The following is a 23,183-nucleotide window of genomic DNA, read 5'->3' on the forward strand; positions in this document are numbered from 1 at the left end:
TCCAAATGTTGAAGTACACAAGAAAAAAAAATGACAAACTACATATATTTTCCATCTTCATTTCCAATGAACCAAGTCTACTTTGAGGAAAAAAAAATAAAACAAAACAGTCTGAAGTGGTTCATCTTGAACAAACACCAAGAACCAAAATTTTATAAAATAAGTAAATGTTTCATTATGGCTGAAACAAGTACATATCAATGTATACAATAATGTTTTAAACTCTGTGAGAGTAGTGTAAAAATCTCTGATTCGAATCTACTTTGTAAAGACAAGGCATGAAAGGGTAACTTGTAATACTAGACAGTATACCTAAAAAAGTATATACAGAAAGGAGTTCCTAGCTGTCCTATACAGTAACAGTGATGGAGATACTGGCAACATAATATATGTTTTGCTGAATAAATTATTACAGGCCAAAAGTATTACTAATAACACTAATAGGAAATTAGCATTATAATGCTATTAGAAGAAAAGCAAACTTTCCTGGAGAAGTCAGAAAAGGCTTTGAGAAAAAGAACGTGAATGTGACGAATTCAGAAGAGAATTTCAGGCAAACAGAAAAGTATTAAAAAAGACATCAACAAAAGATTATTCCTTTATATTTATATATTTATTACTTAATGGACTTTTAACATCAACTATATTCATAATTTTGATAGGTACAATGGGAGATTTTTAAAAATCTGAGTAAAATCAAGTCCTCATACAGTTAAATGGCAGTGAAGGGCATATACAAATTAACCAAGAGTAAATAAAAATTACAAACAAAAACAACAGGTAAAAAGATTTTTCATTTTACCTAGAATTTGAAAATCATTATGAAATATATATGTTTTGGAAAAAAAGTTTAAATTGCCAACACTAACAATCGTGTAAGAAAATGATAAAATACACTGCCAAAATACGATAACTTAAAAAAAAAGACTTCAGAGGTAGGCAGAGCCAGGCAGCTCTATATATTAAATATCAAGGACTATATAATTTCCATAAACTATTTCAGGGAGTAAAAAGGGAATGGTAATTAATTCAGATCATGAACTAGCAAAGACTAGATAGAAAATTCTGATATGGCAAAAGAAAGAAAACTAAACAAAAAACATTCTACACACTTATCTCACTTATCTATAAAAAGTAAAAATCGTAAGTAAAATGTTTCTTAAATTTAATTATGTTAGGAAGAGTAGTCTATAATGGCCTATCCTCTGCAAATAAAGGTTATTATCAGCGTAGAACATTGAGACACTATTGTCCCCCGCTTCGCCCCCCCGCCAAAAGAGTGGATTCTCTTCCAATGGAATTATCAAAAATTTTCTTATATTAATGAATGTGTTGATGTTTCACCTTTAGTTCTTTAGTATGTCGATCAACAATTTGTTGAACATTGAGATTTGCCTCTTTCTGAGAAGTTGCAGAAATAATACGTTCTTCAGCTGCTGCTGTCATTTCTGCCCGGAGTTCTAAAAGTGCTCGACTAAGTGCCTAAAAATTACAACATATATACATTTTTTTTGAAAAATTAATATTTTATATGAGTAATATGTAATACAAAAAATAAATAAGCCTTATTAAATTTCAACTATTTTCCTAGAATACCATGTGTTTAATCAAACACAATTCACAAAGAACCCAACTTTTTCAAATGAATTTCTTTTAGTAATTGAACTCAATTCTTGCCTAATTATGAGATTTCAAAATCTTGACGATAATAATTTTGGGAACTCAGCATCGAATTAGGCAATTTGTATTACAAAAACCAGGTATGTTTTGTTTTCAAATACCCAAGTTTAGATATTTACCTAAATTACTCAGTACATACTTCCATGTGAAATTGATTTGAATAGGAAAATTACAGGACTAAAAAAGGCTTAAAATTTGCCAGTACATTTCATGAGCTAGCATAGAAAACAACAGCATCTTCTAAAACAATTGAGTATATCAAATCTGAGGTATACCAAATTTTCAAAAACTAATAAATTGTCTAATCTATTGACCAATTCCTTCTCATAAAACTATCATTGTGACTTTCTTCTTTAATCTTTCCTACTCACTGTCATATCTCCCTCTTAATCCCTAAATTGTTCAAAATTGTTCCACTATTCAAATTGTTCAAAACAGCCCAGTAGCATAAAAGCTCAGTAGAAAAGAGGATATAATATAAGTTTCCCCTTTTGTCCTATAGTCAAGACTGATGACAAAATAAAAAGATAAATTGGACTGTATTTGAATTTAACTGAATTCTAAACACTAACAATAAGGTTATTTAAAAATTATTTTAAAAGACTGATTAAGAGTAAGATAAGGCTCATACTACTCACTACAACAGACAGCAGCTCTTCTTTTACAAGTCTACTCTAAAAGCGATCAACTTCATATACTTCCGGAATGTTGATCATTTTCTGTTGTTACTTACTTTTTGTTGTTTCTCTTTAAGGGCTAATTGGCTCTTTAACCTTTCTACTAGATTTCTCATTGTAGTTGTTGGAGCTCTTGAATTTGCTTCTTTTTGAGCCTGAAGTTCAGATTTTAAACTTTGTGACTCCTTTTGTGACTGGGCCAGAAGACACTTTAAATCCTCTACTTCTGCTTTCACTTTTTTCACTTCGTCTGCATGGTTTTCTTGGAGCCTAATATAAGCACACATATGTATTTAGTAGAGTAGTTGCTGCAATTAACACTTTGATACAAATGTTATCTGAAGAGCAGATGTTTGGTCGTTAAGTATTCTTACAACCTAAGTCTTGATCCAAATCAAAAAGTACAATTCTTTATCCCACTTAACTACTCTTAAATTTAACATAAAATAGACTTTTTCCTTCTAGTTCTATTACTATTTTTGCTAACAGTTGCATTAAGTAATTTTGTGGCTCTAGACAAATAATGCAGAAAATGAACAAAACAGTACTTTAAATACTATGTGCCCTACAAGATGAGACTGCTTCCTCTAAATCAGGGTTTCTCAACCATAGCACTATTGACTTGACTGGAGAATTCTGTGTGTGGGGTGAGGGTGAGGGTGGGGAAAGTTGTCCTGTGCATTGTAAGATGTTTTTAGCAGCAGCCCTTGCTTCTATCCACTGATGCCAGTAGCATCTCCTAGGTGTGACAATCAAAAATGTCTTCAGAAATTACCAAATGTTCCTGGTTTGGTAACTCAGTTAAGAAGCACTGCCCTGTCTAAGGCCATGCTACCCTGGACAAGCCTGATCCCGTCTGATCTTGGAAGCTAAGGAGGGTCAGTCCTGGTTAGTACTTGGATGGGAGACCACCTAAGAAGACGAGGTGCTATAGATGTAAAAAATAAAAAAATGAGGGATTGTAAACTGACAAGGTCCTTGCAATCTGTGAGGTCATCCAAGGGTTGCCTCGCCTAAAAAATAATAAAAAAAAGAACCACTGTCCTATATTGCCATGTTGCAAAGATAAAATGTAAACTTTCACAGAAATCACATGTATTATTAATTTGTTTATGGTTCCAAAATCACTAGTATTATAAGCCATAACTAATATCTATATCTATAGAGAAGTACATACTATCAGCAGACTTAGTCAATTCAATTATCCCTCTTTTTCACTCATTTCTGATTTTCTAAATTATATCGTTTACTGTATATTTAGATACTGCATTAATAAAGTCATAGATATGGATATTCATATCATAAATTATGACGGAGAAGATTGTATTAAACTATGAACAAAAGTTAAAACACTGAGACTTGATGCTTATAGCAAAAAACTTGTCACTTTAATCATCAAACTGATAATTAAGGTTTTACTAAAGAAAACACACATCTGTATTGCCTAAAACATATTAAAATATGCATACTGGGGACAAAAAAAGAGGCTCTATAATAAATCTAACCTCAAGTAACCTCAGGGTGATCTGATCATAAATTCCTAACCAAGCAGTTCATGATGGACAATCACAGCTCCAGGCTTATAACTTCTTTAGTTTATCTTGGCTTTAAGTAATCTCTGTCCCTTGTTTTTGTGGTCTAAGTTCACAGGCCTTTCAGACGCCTTCAAGAGAGCACATAATCTTGTTAATTAGCCTGTAATCCAATCCCTGCCTTGCTTTCTACCACCTTCATATAATCTTCCCTGCTGTCCTCTCCTTAATTCCAAATGCATAAAAGAAGATGTAAACTCATTCTTTTGAAGCATTTTTCTATCTGTTGAGATTTTGCTTCCAGGCATATCTTCTGTTTGGCTCAAACTCTAATAAACTCACAAAATTTTCCTACAGTTTTGGATGTTCTTACATTGACAATACCAATTTGCGCACATAGAATAAAAGTATAATTTTAGACTAAAATGACATGGCAAAATACAAAACAACTACTCAAGTATTTCATGTGGCAAAAATACATACGTACATACATACATACATATATATATATATATATATATATATATAATAAAAATTTCAAAAGAGGATTATTTTCTACAACAAGGAATTAGGTTCAAAAGCAAAAGCAATTTTATACTCTAAAACATGACAGAGACTATATCAAAAATAACATCACATGTATAAAATTTAATGAGTGGAGAAAATTAGATTTAAAAAGTACCACATGCTATTGCTGATTCTTTTTTAGAGACTAATTTCTAAGTGTCAGCATAATAAAGCAAAAGTAGTGTTAATTTTGTCAGTTATCTTAGATAAGTGAATAAAGAATCAAAAGTTCTAATAAGAGCTTCAGAACTGGAAAAGAATTACAAGTAGTTCAATTTTCTCATTTTTTTATATAAGAAATTGAGGTGCAAAGAGATAGTTCTACAATGACTGCAAAATACATAACTATAAACCTATTTTAGGTTTAAAATCTATATTCTGATAAACTGGCTGAACAATGTTTAAAATTTCTAATACAGAGAATGAATGCTGTGAACTCTCTACTGTCACTGTAGTTAATAAAAAGAGTTAATTTTTCATTCAACGAATATTTATTGAACCTTTATTGTATGCCAGAAACTGTTACAGATGTATAAACAAAAGTTTTATATTTATTTTTTACTTTACAATTTTCAAATTACTTTCATATACAGTATCAACTTGGCTTTTAAATAACTATCCTGAAAGAGCCAGGGTAAGTACTGTCATTTCCATTTTACAGATGATGAAATGGAAGCTTAACAAGGTTAAAAACAAGATTCTGGACAAGAATCTGGTTTGGCACATAAGTCAGATTGACTCAATTCAAATTGTGACTTTCCACCTCCTCCCATGGTTATTACTGAGTCTTCCCATGGCCTAGTTTCCTCTGTGAAAAATGAGAATAATAACCTGTCATAAGTCGTCCAGAGGATAAAATAAGATAATGTACATAAAGTTTTTAGAACAATGCACAACATAGAAAATGCTTACGTTTATCTTCATTATACCATTATTACATTTGCATATTTTTATAACACATTTTTAAGACTTACCGTAATTTGGTATGTTCAAATTCTTTGATCTTTAATTCAGTGATTTCTTTTTGTCTCTCTAAATCTTGAGATACTTTTTTTAGTTTGATCAAAAGCGAGGAGAGAGAGTCGTCTTGTTCTGCTAGTGTCTGTTCCATCTCAGCAAGACGAATAAAATGCTTGTTGGTAGGAACTGGAGTAGGAGACTGTTTTATTAAATCCTATGAAATATAAATAAATTAGCCATGAACATGTACAACTCAATGCCACACTTATTCCATAATTTTAATTTGGTTCCTCAAATAATGAAAAATAATATCTAATCTAAAATTTAATAGGCAATGAAATCTTAAACAAAACAAGGATAGAGATCATATTCTTTGTATTTCCAGTGTCTGGCAAAGTATATACATGTAGTGGAGGATCAACAAATGCAGACTGAATTAATGAGTTAAGGCTCAAGGATACTAAGGTTTGCATATTAGGAGATGAAAGATATATCATTTCATAAATACAGAAAACAAATATCAAGAGGCAAGTATGACCTGAATTCAGAACATGAAAATCAGGTTTAGGTAAGCTTATAATAAGCAGAATTTGGAGAAGAAAAAAAAAGACTAAAGTCAGATCATGGAAGGCTTTGAGTACATGGCTAAAGAATATTAATATGATTTTGTAGGTAGCAGTGAGATACTGAAGGATGTAAGTCTAGGGAGAAGAATGATTAGAACTATGTTTTTAGATTATTCTGACAACAAAATCTAGGATGGCTTCTACTCCCTTGCCCCTCACCACAAAAAAAAAAAAAAAAAAAATGAGAGCTAAATTTTCAATTATATGGTCTCAAAAATCTATAAAGAATACAACAAAGTTCTTAGAATCTTACCCAAGCTGTTTGTTTGAATTTATTAAGTGAACTATCAGCCTGCAGTTCTAATTTATGATGGAGAATATGAAGGTCTTCCTCATGTTTCTTAACAATTTCTCTTTGCTCCTGTTTTATGGAAAATCAAAACTGTATCTTACATTATGATTTAAATTCACATTCTAAAGATCTTTTAAAATTGTTAATCTTCCAAAATCCCTATGAGACAGAGAAGGAAACTATCTGCATGTATATATTTACATCAGTATGCATTTCCACTAGTACATGTTCAAGTTGCTAAGTCCAGCCTCAGATCATAATTTAATCTTAATATCAGAATAATACATATCTATCACCTTTAACTTGTTTATAGGAAATTTTTAAATGTAGATTCCCCCACCCCAAATTCTAGCAAATCTGATTATTAGTGTGACAGATTTTATCCCAATGTATTGCCTCGATCTTTACCTATAAACTCAACTGCTATTTTTCGATTTCATATGGTTTCACCATGACAGCTATTCCTGGTTTAGTGAGTCTACAAGAGAAAGATTCACATACACAAACTGCCAGTTTACATGTAATCCAACCACGTGAAAGTTAACAATTCCTAAACAGAATCATTTGAAAGCAAGAAATGAGCTGAACTGACTAAAAAAAACATGATAAATAGAACAGCAAGACATAATAAAATACCTCTCTGGCTTTTTCCAGAAGATGTTGATACTTCTTTAACACTTCTTCCTTTTGATTTAACCTTGCTTGCATGTTTGCAATGGTTTGTTGAGCAATTTTCAATGTGTGATGTGATTGTGGTTCTAGCTCTTTTCTGCTTAGTTCAGCTATAACCTTTTCTCGTTCTGCAGTGGCAGGCAATCGAAGCCTCAGTTCATTGATTACTTTGTCTCTTGACAGAATATTTTGCTCTGCTAACCATAAAGCAGATTCTTTTTCTTTTAGCTTCTGAAATGATCAAATCATAATAAATTATTAAAGCATATTTTTTCTTCTAAAAATGTTTCACCTAAATTCTAGATTAGTTATAAGTTAAAAAGATTCTCTTTATTTTTCACATCATACTTATAATAGCCAAATACTTAATAAGAATATATTGATTACATTTCTATGTAACAGTTATCTGTAAATATTTTATTTATTTATAAGATTATCACATTAGAAACTTCACTGTTTTAATAAAAATGAAATTTAAGGTACTTTATAAAGATCTTGTAGTTTTAGAACTAGAAATGTGTGTCGGTGCTAGATTTAGAAAGGAAATTAATAAATCTTCCTTTTTTTTCAGTCCATTGGCTATCATAGTAGTAGAAATTCATAAAAGTCAGCTGAGTACAAAAATTAAAACTATAGTGGCCCAAGTCAATGAATGACTATTATATAATCTGTGGTTTATGAAAATAACATTGATTCTTCAATAAGATTAAGGCAGATATTTTAAATGAAGTAATCAGTGGCAATTCACATAAATGACAAATCTTACAATTACTAAAGAAAATCTAAGTTTCCTCAGTTGATTAAAAATATACAATTTTACTAGCAAAATTATTTGTACATGTATTTACAATTAATGCATTTGGATGTAAATTAAAATAAAAATCATATTCAGTTTATCATTTTCTGTATAATAAACATTAATAGATGACCTATTAATCAAATTTAGGACCTAGATTAAACTAAGAAGTAATTTCTAACGCTCCTTCAAACTCTTTAACCACTGACAAAAGGAATTAACTAAAATTCCTTCATAGAGAATACAACGTGACTTCAAATAAAACAAAAATAAGGATGAAAAATCTTGATCATACAGAAGGCAATATATTGCTCATAAAACTATAATCAAATGTTCTTTTTGTTTTCTTTCATGCTCACTACTACTGATCAGTATGCCCCAAAATGCCAAGTAGTGATTAAAAAATGAATTTGAATTAGCCATATATGTTGTCCTTTATTGGAAATATTATGGGAGAGTAGCAGTGGAGAGTGGAATTGCCAACAGATTCATCATTGCATGCATCATCTTCATTAAAAATGTCATTTAGAAAGTTCTACATACCCAATAATACACTAATTAAAACGCAAATTTTTCTAATTACCTCTTCTAGTGATTTGCAAGTTGCCCGTGTTTCTAGGATTATTCGAACATTCTCCTTAATTTTTCTTAGAGCAATCTCAAGTTGATTTGGAAGGGGCAAACTAGGGTCTGGCATTGATCCTGTAACCTCTTCAAACTATTTAAAAAATAGCGTTAAAAAAAACAGTTGTAGCATTGAAAAAAAACAATATTAATTTTTGCAACTATATGGCAAGAGATGGTTAAACCCCACATATTTAAAACACAAAAAGAAAACAAATTAAAATTCCACCTGATTTTAGAAAACAATTCTATCAGTTAACATTATAGGCCATGTTACAGAGCAGGAAACAGGATTAATCACTCACACCTTTTGTGCTGCATTTAGTATTTCATTTTGCTGACGGTCAAAAATGTCTAGTTGACGTTCCAGCTCAACTTCCCTTTGATCCCAGGCCATTTGCCTTTCTTCATGAAACTGAAAAAAGACAGCTTTGTGTCCGACACACACAGACACTCACCAAGCAAATAACAGAAAACTTTATATACATTTTCTTATTTAATCTTCATAACCTTTGAGGTCAGTTATTATTCATAGTTTCTGGAAAAAGGAAGCAAACTCATATTTTCTGGAAAAAGGAAGCAAACTCAGAGAGGTGAAGTAACTTGCCTAAGATCACAGAGACAGGCAAATGTGGAGCCAGAATTTCAGTCCATCCATACTACGCATTCATCTATCCATCCATCTATCCATTTAAAACATATTTAATGACATATACTATGTGCCAAGCACTATTCTGGGTAATGCAAACATACCAGTGAACAAAGCCAACTCCCTTCACCATGGACCTTGTATATTTACTAATGAGGGGAGGAGATAAATGTGCTCATATGTTGTTCCTTTTAAGATTACTATTACAACATAAATATGCATTTTCAGGATGGTTTATAAAATAAGATATAGAATATTTTATACCACAATAATGTGAGCTAAACTCAATTAGGAGAATGGTGTAGTCACTCATACACCATTATGTTCTTATGTTTAAAATCTTAACAATAAAACATGAAAAAATAAAATGAAACCTTGTTCTGCTGCACAATTTCTTCCTCCAGACTGCCGATTGTATGCTCATATTCAGAAATTATATTATTCAAATATTTTATTTCTTCTTTATCTTTGACTAATTCTCTATTTAGTTTAAGTTCTTGAAGACGGAGTTCTTCTATTTTCACATGCCAACTGATTACCTAATGATTTATAAATCATATACAAATATAAATGCTACATAAGTAAATAACATATTTCTCCACAGATCCTAATAATTTCAATTCAAATCAATGGACATTCTATAATAAAATAACACAAAATTATCCTTGGTTGAGCCACATGGTAGTTTATTTAGAATTTCCATAAAATTTTCTAAAAATATATGGTATCTTAACATTAAACATTCTTCGAATTATGTTTGAGTGAATATCCTTAACATTCACTTTCATTTATTCATTTATTTTCATGTTTATTGGGTATTTACTCTAAGAATGTAACTGAAACATTGGTTTTACCTTCAAAAATGGAAATCCTAAATAATTCTAGACTAGAGAATAAAATTTAGTTGCAAGATAATTATTTTTCATTTAATTTTACCTTCTAACAAGGGTGAAAATTATACTGAAAAATAAATGTGGGTCTACTATTTGTAAATAATTTCAAATAATTAGGAAGAGTAGATGTCAACTGATAATCACTGTACTATTTAAGAATAATTATAATTAGTATTTAATATACATACTTTTCTAATATTTAAAATGCTTTAATATTATACAATCTAAGAATTCTTACTGAAACCATTACTTAGAAGAGTCTCATTTTATTTTTACAACTAGATATTCAAATAGGCAAAACTCCTAATTTATAAAGTCTAAATTAATAAATAATTGGAATTTTGGTCATATATTAAGCATCTTTCATATAGGCACATATTAAGAACTTAAAATTATTATTAACTCTTTTGGAAATACTGAACTTAAAAATCAGCGTCTTACCTTTTGGGCTCCTCTGGCATCCTTTAAAGTGCTTATTAACTCTTCTAGCCCCTTTAACTTTAATTCCATCTCCATCGTTTTGTTCTCCATATTTCTATGTTCTTGTTGAGAATTTTTCATTTCTTGCATTATCTTCAGCTTGTCATTTTGTAACTGAATCATTGTTTTAGAGAACTTTTCCTGTTGTGCCAAGGGTAATGCTCCACTAAACTGGCGTCGCAAAGACTGAATTGTTTGGCGCAGATGTTTTGCTCTGTTTCTCCCCTCCAAACGGGCATAATAGAGAGCCTGTTCTTTTTCATCAAGTTTCTGTTCTAAGCGCAAATTATAGGCCTCCATCTTCTGCAATTTAGATGTAACTGACTCCAACTTACCAAGAGCAGTTGCCTCACTAATTTGAAGAGAGACAAGATGTTGGTGCAACTTGGCTATTAGTGCCTTTTCATCAGACTGTGCCTAATACAAAAAAAATATATATCTGTAGTAAGTTTCACGTTTCTCCAATGAAACTGATCATGGATTTAACATCACAATTTACTAAATAAAATTTAAAAGTGTGCTATATGAGATCCTACAAAAATCTAACCTTGCTTTAATACAAATTACCGGAGAATTATAAAAACACAAAACAAAAAAATACAAAACTTAGAACCAAACATATTTAAAATCCAAATCTGGGATTTAAGTAACGGTTGGAATATTACTGCATTTTTTTAACTTCTGTAAGTAAATAATAATATTGATATAATACTAATATGGACAATGTTTTTTTTAAAAAAAAAATTCTAAAAACACTTATGAGACTCTGTAAAAAGCTATATAAAGCTACAAGACAAAATATTGTTATGAAAGACTTAGTATTGCTCCTCACTATCATAAGTTTGATCAGCAGCCAGTGCGATGCATTTGTAGGCATTTAAATACTTTTCTGTATCATGAATGGTATTTCAAATAGAAGAGTTTTTCTAATCAGGTTACAATGAACAAGAACAGGAACCTCTATTTGATGTATTCTGATTAAAACTATAAAATCATCAATATCTAATATGAATTTAGGAAAAAGAAAAAATCTATATAGATGAGCCAATACTGTCCATACCTGATAGTCTAACAGTTGCATTCTGATAGACTCTACTTCTTTTTCTCTGGACTGCTGTTGTGCATTCAAAATTTCAACTTGCCTTTTGGCAATGTCAGAAATCTCTCTCAGTCTAGGAAGTGATAAGTTATTTCAGAAATGATTAGGTATATTTTCTAAGTAAATCAGTATCAGGATTTCAAATTTCTAGATCCTTGGAAAAGCCATTAGTTTCCAGCATCTCCTCTTTATATGAAAAACTAAAGCTAAGTTTCTTAAACTGTTTCATGAAACATAATTCCGTGAGAGGTTAACACTGTTCTGTAACAACAAAACAAAACTACATTCCCGGCATCCCTACCCCTTGAAAATTCATAATACATAATATCATATTAAATATTCTGAGAAATTTTAAAGTGAAAAATCATCTCAAACTGTACAAATATAGCATTTTCCAAATGTTCATGGCCAAAGAATTCTCTCCCACCTTTTTCATAAGAAACTTATTATCATAGTTTGGCATAGCTAGAATAAGGTATTAAATAGCTTTACTTGATATAACTGTATGTTAAGAATACAGAAATTTAAAATTACTAGGTTCCTAGGTGGATTAATGTACATTTTGAATTGAGTTATTTTAATTTACAAGTTATCAGAAATATGAAAAAGAAAGATTATACATTTACTACAATTACAATAAAAGGAGGAGCTTGATGGTAAGTTATTAAATTTCCTATATGACTACTGTGATAAGTTTACACAGGTAAAGAAAAATGCATTTTACTTTGGGCTGGAATAATTTTAGCTCAGTATGACAGATAAATCAGGTTTTCTCAAATTGATTAAAAGCTCTGCTGGTTATGTAGGTGTTGATTAATTAAAATATAATAAAATTAATAATACAGCTTAGTTTGGTTCAAAAGGTGAGGTCCATGAGGTAAGAGGAAGAATAAAAAATGGCTAAGAATGACTAATATTCCCCATAGGACTATCAAGAATCCAAAAAATAGCTACGACTATGGGAAGGCCGTAAAACTTTATTACTAATGAATTATCTGTGCCTGAAAGATCAACTCATGGATCCTCATACTTTACTACTGAAGTAACATATAATTACAAAAGAGAATGAGTTCACAGCATCTACCTCGTACACAGTATTTACTCCTTACATATATTTTGTGTTCTAAGCAAATAAACTTTTTCATACATAAAATGAAAATAACAATGCTATTTCAGGATTATTAAGTTTAATTGTATTAGTTAATATGTTTAATACTTAGCACAGTATATGTAGTAGACACCCAAAATTGAATCAAAATCTGAATTTTTCTTTATATTTTTATAGCAACATTATAAAATAGGTAGATGAGATACTATTATTCCCTTAATAAAGTGAAAAAACTTAAGTTTAAATAAATTAAATAGCCCTACCCACCAAAAAACCATTAATATGTAGAATAACTAGACCTCATAAGGTCTTGACTGCAAATTCAGCGCTTTCTCCAATACTATTCTTGGACTCTGAAAATCTGTAAATCTTGAGAAGTTATTACCTCTTCAATATTATTAATTATGCCTGTTAAAAATCTACGTTGTTATTATTTAACCATGTTCATATAAAAAGAAATCAGTATCAACTGTCACTAAAAATATTACCCTCATACCACTGTAATTCAGTTTCTTAAAGACAAATTAGACACATCTAATTGAATGCCCAGAAAGTTTACACACACTTACTTTGACACTTCAACTTTTAGTTCCATTTCATTCTTCTCTAATTCTAGAATCCGTTGTCTATCAGCATCACTCACTGTCTTGCTCACACTATTAGCTAATTCATCTCTTAACATCTGTTCTATCCTCTGTGCTTCCAAGTTGATTTTGGTAAGCTAAGAAAAGGTAACAAAAAATGTTCAGATACATCGGTTTTTGAAGATGTTTGTTTACCTTTTATTTTAACTTTTAGCAAGTTGTAGTCTTCTTTATTTTACATTGGTCCAGATACTAAATTGAGTGTGAAGCACTAAGAATAGGGTAAAGAGAGAAAAAGTCGGGTAAATTCTGTAAATTCTGGTTATTTGCTAACTCACAAAGAGTCATTTATATTAGGCAACTCACGATCTAATAATATCTGAATTGCTGATATTCTTAATTTACTGGGAATGCAATATGCTCAAACATTTTCATTAAATTATATCATCTATAAATAAATCTAAATAAGTTAATAAAATCTTTATATTTCGTGACTCAGTTAAAATGAACAACATAAACAAAACAAGCATTATAAGAGTGCTACTTTATCATAAACTGTTGAATATTTTCAAAAAGTTTTTATTGCTAGCCACTTTAATAATTCTGACCATGTGAAAAAAGTCTAAAATCTCCCATTAGGCTATAAAGTCCCTGAGAGTGAAGATTACTATTAACAGTACTTTTTTTTCCTGTTATAACTCCAGCCCCTACACAGTGTCTGGAAGGTAGTAGGCACTCAATAAATATTTGTTAAATGAATGAATGATAGTGGAAGGTAATTCTATTATTAAGCAAATAATCTGTTTCTGCATATTAAATCTAATAATGTAATACTGGTGAGAAATAAGAACTCATTCACAGAAATATCTTCTTTAAAAACATTTCAAATTTTAAAATATATCTTCTATTTTTATCTATTACATAAACCACTACTATATTAATATGTTACTTCAGAGATATAAACAAACATCTTACATAATACAATGTCTACCATGACTAATTCCTTATTTTCTAATTACATGATAAAAATGATAATATCAAACCTCAGCAAATTTGGTTTCCAATTCAAAATTACGTTCTTCCATTTGTTTTAATGAAGTCCTGATGTGTTCATACATTTTTTGAGAATGTTCAGCACGCTGCCTTTCATTTAATTCCTTCATCTCCAGCATAGTGATTTTTTTTGAAATAGAAGCAATCTCACTGTTGGTTATTGATTTCTTTGTCTTATCCATGTTAGATTCATTTCCTATACGCAACAATTTTAAAGTCAATCTCATGCTGTTCTTATCAAAATTACGTCCTAGATATTTTAGACAGCATATATAAGGAAGCAATATGGTTCAATGGGTAACATGTGAGCCTTCTGAATTATGACAGATCCGGATTCCAGTCAGAGCTCTGTTATTTCCTGTCTACATTCTGCTGATCCCATTTAATCTCTCTGGCACTTACATTCTTCATCAAGCAAATGATAATAAAAACTATTCCTCATAGGAGTACTGAAATAATGTAAAAGATGTAATGTAGACACATGTACAGAATCAATAAAGGGTAGATAAAACATTTTGTTAACTGAAAGGAGTTAAACTGTATAAGAAGCAACTCAGTGAAACACTGTTTTGTGAATATAAGTACAATGAATTTATTTTTAAGGTCTCACAGAGTCAAGTTGAAAGTAAAAGATGAAGCCATATGACTTAAGGATTTCACCATTTTCTTTAACCATGAGTATTATTTAGCCTTTGTAAATATCTACTATCAAATATTTTAAATTATTTTATCACTTACTACACCCTAAATATATATAGAGGGTTGTATCACTTGTCTTTAGACATAACTCTATGGTTAAATGAAAAGTAAACAACAACAAAACTATCTATCATGAAAAGGCATCACACAGGATTATCATTAGTTAATTAGTCATTTTTTTAGAGGAGAAAATTAATACCTTTGCTGAGCATAATAGACATGCTCCAGGAAAATACAAAATTTGGGAAAGTGTTTTCTCTTTTGCGAATCAATTAATCATATGTTCTGGGAAGTCAATTATTTTAAGAAATTAAGCAGTAATTCTCTTTGTAGATAGTCTTTTATAACAGCAATAATGCCTGTTTTTGTAGCTTCATTGTTTTGGTGTCTGTCTGTTTTAGAAGTACTTCATTTTGTTCTCTATGTATCTTTAAATATATGATTTTAAAATAGCTGCTGCAAGCAGTGATAAAATAACTAATAGTAACAGATTACTGAAAGAAGCTAAAAGTGTTTGTATACCAGTCCATTATGGAACTCATTCAGGCAATTGTAAACACCATGAATTAAAGAAAACAGCTGCACTACATATAAATATACAAAGAACATAAAACCCCTTCTCCTTTGATTTTTTGTGTTAAACTGATAAAGTAGAGAGAATTTACTAACCAAGAATTTACTAAAATTTGATGTAATACCTTTTTACATCTTAGTTTAAATGAGTTTGTCTTTCATGTAGGAGCTACATGGAAGTCAATTCACTTTTAATCTTTAATGAATTAAAAATTATATTTCTAAAAGTAGCTTATTTTAGACTCCTCTAAACTACATGTCTCAGTTGCCAATTAATAACACAGCTCCATTTAGTTACAGAAACCTTGAACACAATTAGAGATCCAAGGTCTAGAAAACCAACACATAAAAACATCTTAACCGAAGAAGCAAATTTATTTGAAAATTATAAAGCACAATGTTAGTGAGATAAATGATTTAAGTGTCATAAACAAAAATAACCATTTGAAAAACTAATATGGAAAACCCTAGCAGGAGCCACAGAGATTTTAATACCCTCTGAGACATTAATATCTCTGTTAAATATATATGAAGATGTTTATTGCAGCACTATAAGCAATAGCAAAAATAAGAAAAGCTAGTGGTTTAATCGCTCAAACAGAAAGATACTGCAGGAATATTTATATGTATAATGAGTAAAACATTGGAAATATTTTGATATCTGCTTAATGAATACAACACATATGTTTAGTATAATTTAAAGTATATGTAATATGTGAACACGTATAAAGTAATATAAAAATGATAATATAGTCGTGGACCTATTGGTAATATAACTTTTTTTTCAAAAATTTTGATGCTATATGGTGATCTTTGATTTAAAAAATAGCAAATGACATATTCCTAATATAACTGTTAGGTAGCTGGTCAGTCATGAACAACAGGGGAACAAAAGAATAGGGGCCCAGCCCAGAGACCATCCAAAGAACCCTCTTGGTGGTTAGAGAATCCCTCCTGCATTCCCAGAGACAAAGGAAAAGAGGGTCATAGTCTTAGCTAGCCTAATCTGGCCACAAACGCATGCCCAGAAAATACTGCCAGAACTTCAGCCTTGTTATACCATCATCTTAATATCATGACTATGCCTGGAAGTTCATGAATCTAATTATAACAGACTGAATTCTGGGTGAGCACGAGCGCACTAGGCAAAGTTATAAAGCAGCCAAGTGTCAGTCAAGATGACTTTACTTGCCAATCACCTAGGAATGCCTTTGGAACCACCCCATCACAGCCCCCAAATATAATGCAGACTTCTCCCTCCCTCAGGGTTACAGCTTTCCATCTTCCCTGGCTATAATCTGTAACCACACCCCAGGGGTATGTAACCTCATTTCTATGTGGCTAGCTGGTATAGGACTGACCTGTCTTATACCTCATACTGTGTTTTTAATAAACAAATATTTCTCATATTCGCTGAGTTGAAATTAATTTCTTCAGCAGTGAAAAGGACCTATAGGTGTGTTACCGGAACTCTGATTGCTCCAACAGTAGTAACATAAGTGAAAGAACTCATAATACCGTCATTAAAATACAGGTATTTCAAAATTACCACAAGTCTTGATTATTAAATGGTTCAAAACATCTAAATTCATCTTAAATTTTTAACATATATGGTTTTATTTGGAACAAATTTAATTTAATAACAAAACCAAATTTTGGTATAGATTAGTACAAGATATTACTCATCAAATGCCTGTTAAACTGTTAGGCAGAAAGTTCATTTTTATCAAAATATTTTCGATTCATCTGGTATAGAAAAGAAACTTTAATTGAAAAGTATTCATTATTAGATCTTAATCATTTTATATTATCAGAGTCATAACACTTACCTAATTTAGTTTCTTGTTCCCAGGCTTGTTCAATAGTATGAAGTTTTTCCTTGGTAATTTCCAATTCTTTATTCATAGACTCCATTTGTTCTTTTAGGGATGCATTTTCACACTGAATAATCAGAAACATCACTGAGAAACTACATTAGAATTCAGACTAATACCACAAAAATGACATTGTCTTAACTTTATGCAGCATCTACTAAAACTCATAAGCTAGTGGTTTTTTTTTTTTTTACAAAATCAAGTTCTCTGACATGTAAAAGATATATAGATACACATATGGATATACATATAAATATACACACATGTATATAAAACATTATTCTAAAATAAGCAAAATCTTGAGTATCTAATATATGGCCCTAAACTTCTGAGCATTAGCTTCTGCCATTTTTATTTTGACCAAGCTAGAATGCTCAGAGCCTTATAACCTTCACAAACTAGTGTTTACTTCCCTCATTTATACAAAGTTACGGAGCATCCCCAGTATGCCATCAGTGACAGGTGCTGTATGTTCATGGTGAAAAGAAACAGACAAAATTCTGGCCTTCACAAGCCTTACCATTTGTTGTCTGTGGGTATGTGTGTATGGCAGGAGTTGGGGAGGGTATGGAAGGCAGCAGACAGTAAACAGGTAAGCAAATAAAACATTAAAAATGTCAAGATCTAGAAAGAAAACAGAATATGGGCCCAGGTCATAATAAAAGGAGGCATATCTAGGTAAGAGTGGTTAAAGAAGCTATTAACCACTGATGAGGTGGTATTTAAGTTGAAACCTAAGGTTTAAGAAGAAGCCAGTCATGACAAGAAATAAGCTATGAAAAGAAATTATGTACTGGTAAACCCAGATGCTCTAAAGTAGGAAAAAGTTTGAAGTGCTAGAGGATTTGAGCATAGTGAGTAAACATAAGAGTGAAGAGCGGTATAAGGCAAAGTTGGTGAGATAACAGCCATGCCAGGCTAGGCACGGTATATTAAAATAAGAAACTGGAATTAAACTTAATAAATAATAGGAAATCATTTAAAGATGCTAAGGAGCAAGTTTCAAACAATTGTTCTGGATGCAATATGGAGAATAAAGGGATAAACAGAGAAATCAGAAATTAGGAAGATGTTATAAAGTCTAGATGAGTGATGATGCTGGTCTGAACTATGGTTAATAGCAGTAAAGATGGGAAAAAGAGGACACATGAATTAATTACATTTGGGAAATAAAAATGACAGAGAAAAGGTGTGACTAGAGAATAACTCTAAGGTATATGCCTTAACTGAGTAGATAATAGTAGCATATATTGAAATAGGAACAAGTATGAGAAGTAGACATTAGGAGTTCATTTTGGATATGTTAAATTTGAGATCTCTTTGAAACATGAGTTGCAAAGTAGGTAATTCCATACAGTAGGAGACAGCTCTGAGAAGTCAGGGTGGAGATGTAAATGTAGGAGTTGGCACATAAGTACAATATTGTAAGCCCATGTATCCTTTCTTTTAATAATTAGAATGCCTACTATGTACTAGGTAGTCTAAGCACTAGACTTCAGCGGTAAACAAATTCCATCTTAAACTTCTGTTTTAGTGGAGTCATTGGAAAGAAAGCCAATATATAACACAATGTGAGGTAATAAGAGTTATGAAGAATAATAAAACAGAGTAGTGAGTTTTTTTTAAGAGGATATTATGATGAAAAGAAAAACGAGATGAAGAAATAAACTTGATTTTCTGGTAACATGCACAATTCTAACTCAGTTCTATATACTGTAAATACACAGAAGAAAAGCAAAAGAGGACTTAGTGTATTTTAAATATCTTTCTACTCTTTTTTTTTTCTTTCTTTTATTTCTAGACTCTTTCAAAGAAAAACTCTGGTTTTGCTCTAGATCCCATTTTTCATCCTCCTGCCCTGATATTCCACCCTCACTTATTTCCAGTCTTGTCTCTAATCTTCAATCATTCTCTCCCTATAGGCCCTAAATTTAAAAAGAGTGGTAAAACTCTTGATTCTACTTTAATACATATCTATTTCTCTTTTCATCTATTACCAAATTTTCAGTTTTTCTATGGCCTTATCACCCATTCAGTTTTTGTTTTTCCTTATCACCCACAGTCTTTATATTCTAAAATTCAATTTTAATCACCTTATTCTCAGAAACTTTACTCTTAAAAGGCATCAATGATTTCCTAGTAATCATATATGATGGCCTTTGCACCATGGCTCTACACCAGTAATCACTCTCTGAGATCAACATTTATTAGCTCTAATAAGGTACTAAACACACACAAATGAATTAAGCAGAGTTCCTGATATCATGAGGCTATATATATTCCAGTAAGGGAGGCAGACATATAAACACATATAATATGATGCAATATAAATAGCAGAGCTAGATACAAAACTAATATAGACAGAGGAAGTGAGTTTGTTCTATAAAAAAGCATGTTTCAGAAAAAAAAATAATATCTAAAAAAAGTTTTAAAACATGAACAGAAATTCACTGAGCAGATAAACTGGGAGATGAGAAGGGCTTTCTAGACAAGGAAAAAGCATGTACAAAAGAATATATGTAATGAAAAACACTGTGTTGGAGAAAACAGGTAGTTCATTTTCTAAAACATTAATTGTGAAACTCCTTAGAGCATCACAGGAGATGCTGTGAAGTGAAGGGTAATCACAAAAGGAACTTGATTTATTCTTTAAGTGACTGGTAGCTTTTGATACGTTTTAAATAAGGGAGTGACATGGTCAGATTTATGTTTAAAATTATGTTTAAAATCCTAGAGATGGTAAGAAAGGCATAACACTGGAGACAGGGACTTGAGAAATGACTAACACAATAAAGGTAAAAAAGAATAAAATGAAGACATTGCCAACAGGGATAGATATATGTTCAGAACTATGAGATATGGTAAGTTAAGGAGAGAAAGGGATATAATAAAAATACAAATATTCTTTAGGAAAATAAAGTCTATTCATTGATATATCATCTGCGGGAGATTTATTACTTAGGATATTCTAGTAACAGAGAGGAGAGGACAAAAGATATCAAAAATGGAAAAAAGAAAATTATTACCACACTTAAATATTCAGAATTTTCTATAAAAATCAACATAATTACTTCTTTGGGAAAAAAAAGTAAAAAACTCATCATGATTATTTCTAGTAGATATTAATAATGACAGATAATTTTGTAGGAGTCACTGAAAGCTAAGAATAACCTGTTTTATTGAATGTGTCCTCCTAAGCCAGTAAGGACACAGTAAAGGCTTTTAAGCCAACAAAATTCAATCGTATCCCTCTTCATGAGAGGATCATAAGAGAATAAGCCAAATGACACAAAGCCCTATTTTTGATGAGGAAGATGAACAAACCAGGATCTTGTTTTGCCTATTGTAAAAGGTATGGAGGTTAAGTGGCTAGGAGAACTACAAAGGGTCTGGGCCATAGTCACTGACTGAATGAAACTTTCGATACTCCATCTTACTCTTCTGTATCTCTACCATAAGAATGGGAATTTATAGAGCTCATCCATGGTCCAGGAGGAGCCATTAGTATCTATCTACCTCATCCACTCTTGGCTATATACATCCCAAGGAACAGAAAAGCCAGGGACCATGAGAGAATAATTTATTCTGAGAACTGAGGGAAAAGAAAGGGATAAGTACTTAATGATGCTTCCTTTTGACTACAATATCCTATTTGTTCCATACTCATTTTCCTTTTTTAAGTGCCTGGTAAAAGGAAGTTTGATTCAGTTAAACCATTCAAGTGGACTAAGGAGGATGACCTAGATGAAGCTGTCTGAAAGTTATCCTGCACATATAGATATCGCCCAAGAAAAATTGCTGATATCACAAGGTTCAAAAATCACACTTACCTCTAGGTGTTCCAAGTTATTTGTTCTTTGAACAAGTATATTGTCTTTTTGCAAGATGTCCCTATACTTAGCAGTCAGTTCATTGTATTGTTTATTGGCCAATTCTAGTTCAGACAGAGAAACACTATTATCTATAACTTTTTGGAGAGCAGCAATCTTGAAAATGGCCATTTCCTGTGAAATAAGGATACACTGAGTTAAGTTCACGTATTTTTTTTTTCTGGTGAAGCATTAGCCACTTTTGAGAAAGATAATAAGACCTAAAGTAAAATAGATTTTAGAATCATTTAAAAAATAAGATTTCTCATGTGAGGAAAATATTGCAATAATTATTAATTTCTTTCATATCAGAAATAACAGTATTTGGTAATTTTTAATCATAATAAAAATAACAATAAAGTCCTCTTATAACTCGTTATCGTAAAATGAAATACAGTTAATATGAGCAAAGCATAACACACAGCAGCAAGAAAATATATCACACAGAATGTATCTTTGGCTTCCTTTTCAAAATTTCATAAGATTAAAAAATAACTTGTAGTTTGACACCTAAATAGCAAAATTAGCATTACCACAAGTAACCTTTACAGCTTGGCTATTTCTGCTTATTATAGTTACAAAGACTATAATAAAAGAAAATGTTTTGTTCACAGGAAGGAAACATTTAGGGAGAAAAACTCCTGTCTATCATCGCTATCTATAATAATATCAAAGCCTTTAAGTTACTTGGCTCATGTTCTACTCATTAGCTACACAGCTATAAAAAGTTACTATTCAAAGGTACTGTATTAACACCAAAAATAAATGTCTGAACTTTCAGTTCTCTCCAAAGTAAACTGACAAAGAGGTAGTGCAAGAAACAATAAAATTTATTAAGTGAGGAAGACAAAGAATTTATAGTTATAATTCATTCTGAAGTAATGAGAAAAAAATATTTGTAATGGTGCTTCAGATCTGGTTTTGACAACTTCTCCATGTAAGTAAGCACATTCTATTCTACATTACCCCCTGGGATTTGGTTTCACTTTTCCTTTATGGTGGGTAGGGTAAGTTATACTACCCATCCTTAAAAATAACCTGCCCCCCACCCCCTTTTTGGCTTTCTAATTGTTGAGGGGAAAAAAAACCTAGGTTGAACAATCAAGTTGAAGAGGAAGGAAATTCTAGGTCTTTTTTTTCCCTCTTCTCAAATGCTAGTTATATTTGTAATACTCTAGAAAAGTATATACTACAAAACTTAACACAAAAATAACAAGAACATGTCTTACGTCTCAAAATTTCCTTAATATATGTCCAAATAAAAACAGCTTTCATTTTTCAATAGATTTCTGGTTGCATCAGGCTTCAGCTTTAAGATCACATTGAAAATAAGTTTAATAGAATAATAATTGCACCCATTATTATATTTAAAAAGGGATGGTAAGGAACTCAAGTTCATTTTAATTTTACTTTGCATTCTTCTGAACATAAACAGTGCTTACAATAAGCTATATAACATCAGGTATAAAGCAAGGTACAGAAGAGTACACATGGCATACATCTTTTTGTGTTTGTTAATATTTGCCAAAGGAAACAGCAGAAGGATAATCAGTTACCTATAGGGAGTGGGGCAAAGTGGAGTGAAAGGTATAGGAACAGAAGATTTCTCTGACTATATCTTTTGAATATGTAAATGTATCTATATTCAAATTCAAATTAAAAAACAAGAAAAAAATGATCCCTGAAATCGAAAAGACATCAAATGAGCCTAACTGTATGTCAAATTTATATCATAACCACACAAAGGGAATTATTTCAAGTTAGTGCAGAATATGTTACCTTGACTATACATTTTTTGTAAGATACGTTCTAAAGAAAATAAGAACTGTAAGAAAAGTTTAAACTATATCCGGCAGCACTGCTGTTGTTACTGTTA

General features: G+C 31.1%; 1 protein-coding gene and 1 pseudogene across 14 annotated transcripts in view; one reads left to right on the plus strand and one right to left on the minus strand.

The window, feature by feature from the left end:
- CEP290 (centrosomal protein 290) overlaps window positions 1–23,183 on the minus strand; it is an 86,931-nt gene that overhangs the window by 25,481 nt on the left and 38,267 nt on the right. For all 14 annotated transcript variants that reach the window (XM_011361743.2, XM_023531547.1, XM_023531546.1 and 11 more), the window contains 14 exons: window positions 21,269–21,442; window positions 17,394–17,505; window positions 14,283–14,488; window positions 13,225–13,376; window positions 11,509–11,620; window positions 10,410–10,865; window positions 9,450–9,614; window positions 8,734–8,841; window positions 8,386–8,520; window positions 6,971–7,237; window positions 6,296–6,403; window positions 5,431–5,630; window positions 2,414–2,627; window positions 1,345–1,482 (listed from right to left, as the gene is read on the minus strand). In XM_011361743.2, coding sequence (XP_011360045.1) covers window positions 1,345–1,482; window positions 2,414–2,627; window positions 5,431–5,630; window positions 6,296–6,403; window positions 6,971–7,237; window positions 8,386–8,520; window positions 8,734–8,841; window positions 9,450–9,614; window positions 10,410–10,865; window positions 11,509–11,620; window positions 13,225–13,376; window positions 14,283–14,488; window positions 17,394–17,505; window positions 21,269–21,442 — 2,547 coding nt within the window. The remainder of the gene's footprint in view (window positions 1–1,344; window positions 1,483–2,413; window positions 2,628–5,430; window positions 5,631–6,295; window positions 6,404–6,970; window positions 7,238–8,385; window positions 8,521–8,733; window positions 8,842–9,449; window positions 9,615–10,409; window positions 10,866–11,508; window positions 11,621–13,224; window positions 13,377–14,282; window positions 14,489–17,393; window positions 17,506–21,268; window positions 21,443–23,183) is intronic.
- LOC111740965 lies at window positions 3,176–3,294 on the plus strand (annotated as a pseudogene).

The sequence above is a fragment of the Pteropus vampyrus genome, unplaced genomic scaffold (genome assembly GCF_000151845.1).
Source record: "Pteropus vampyrus isolate Shadow unplaced genomic scaffold, Pvam_2.0 Scaffold70, whole genome shotgun sequence".
Classification (NCBI taxonomy): Eukaryota; Metazoa; Chordata; class Mammalia; order Chiroptera; family Pteropodidae; genus Pteropus; species Pteropus vampyrus.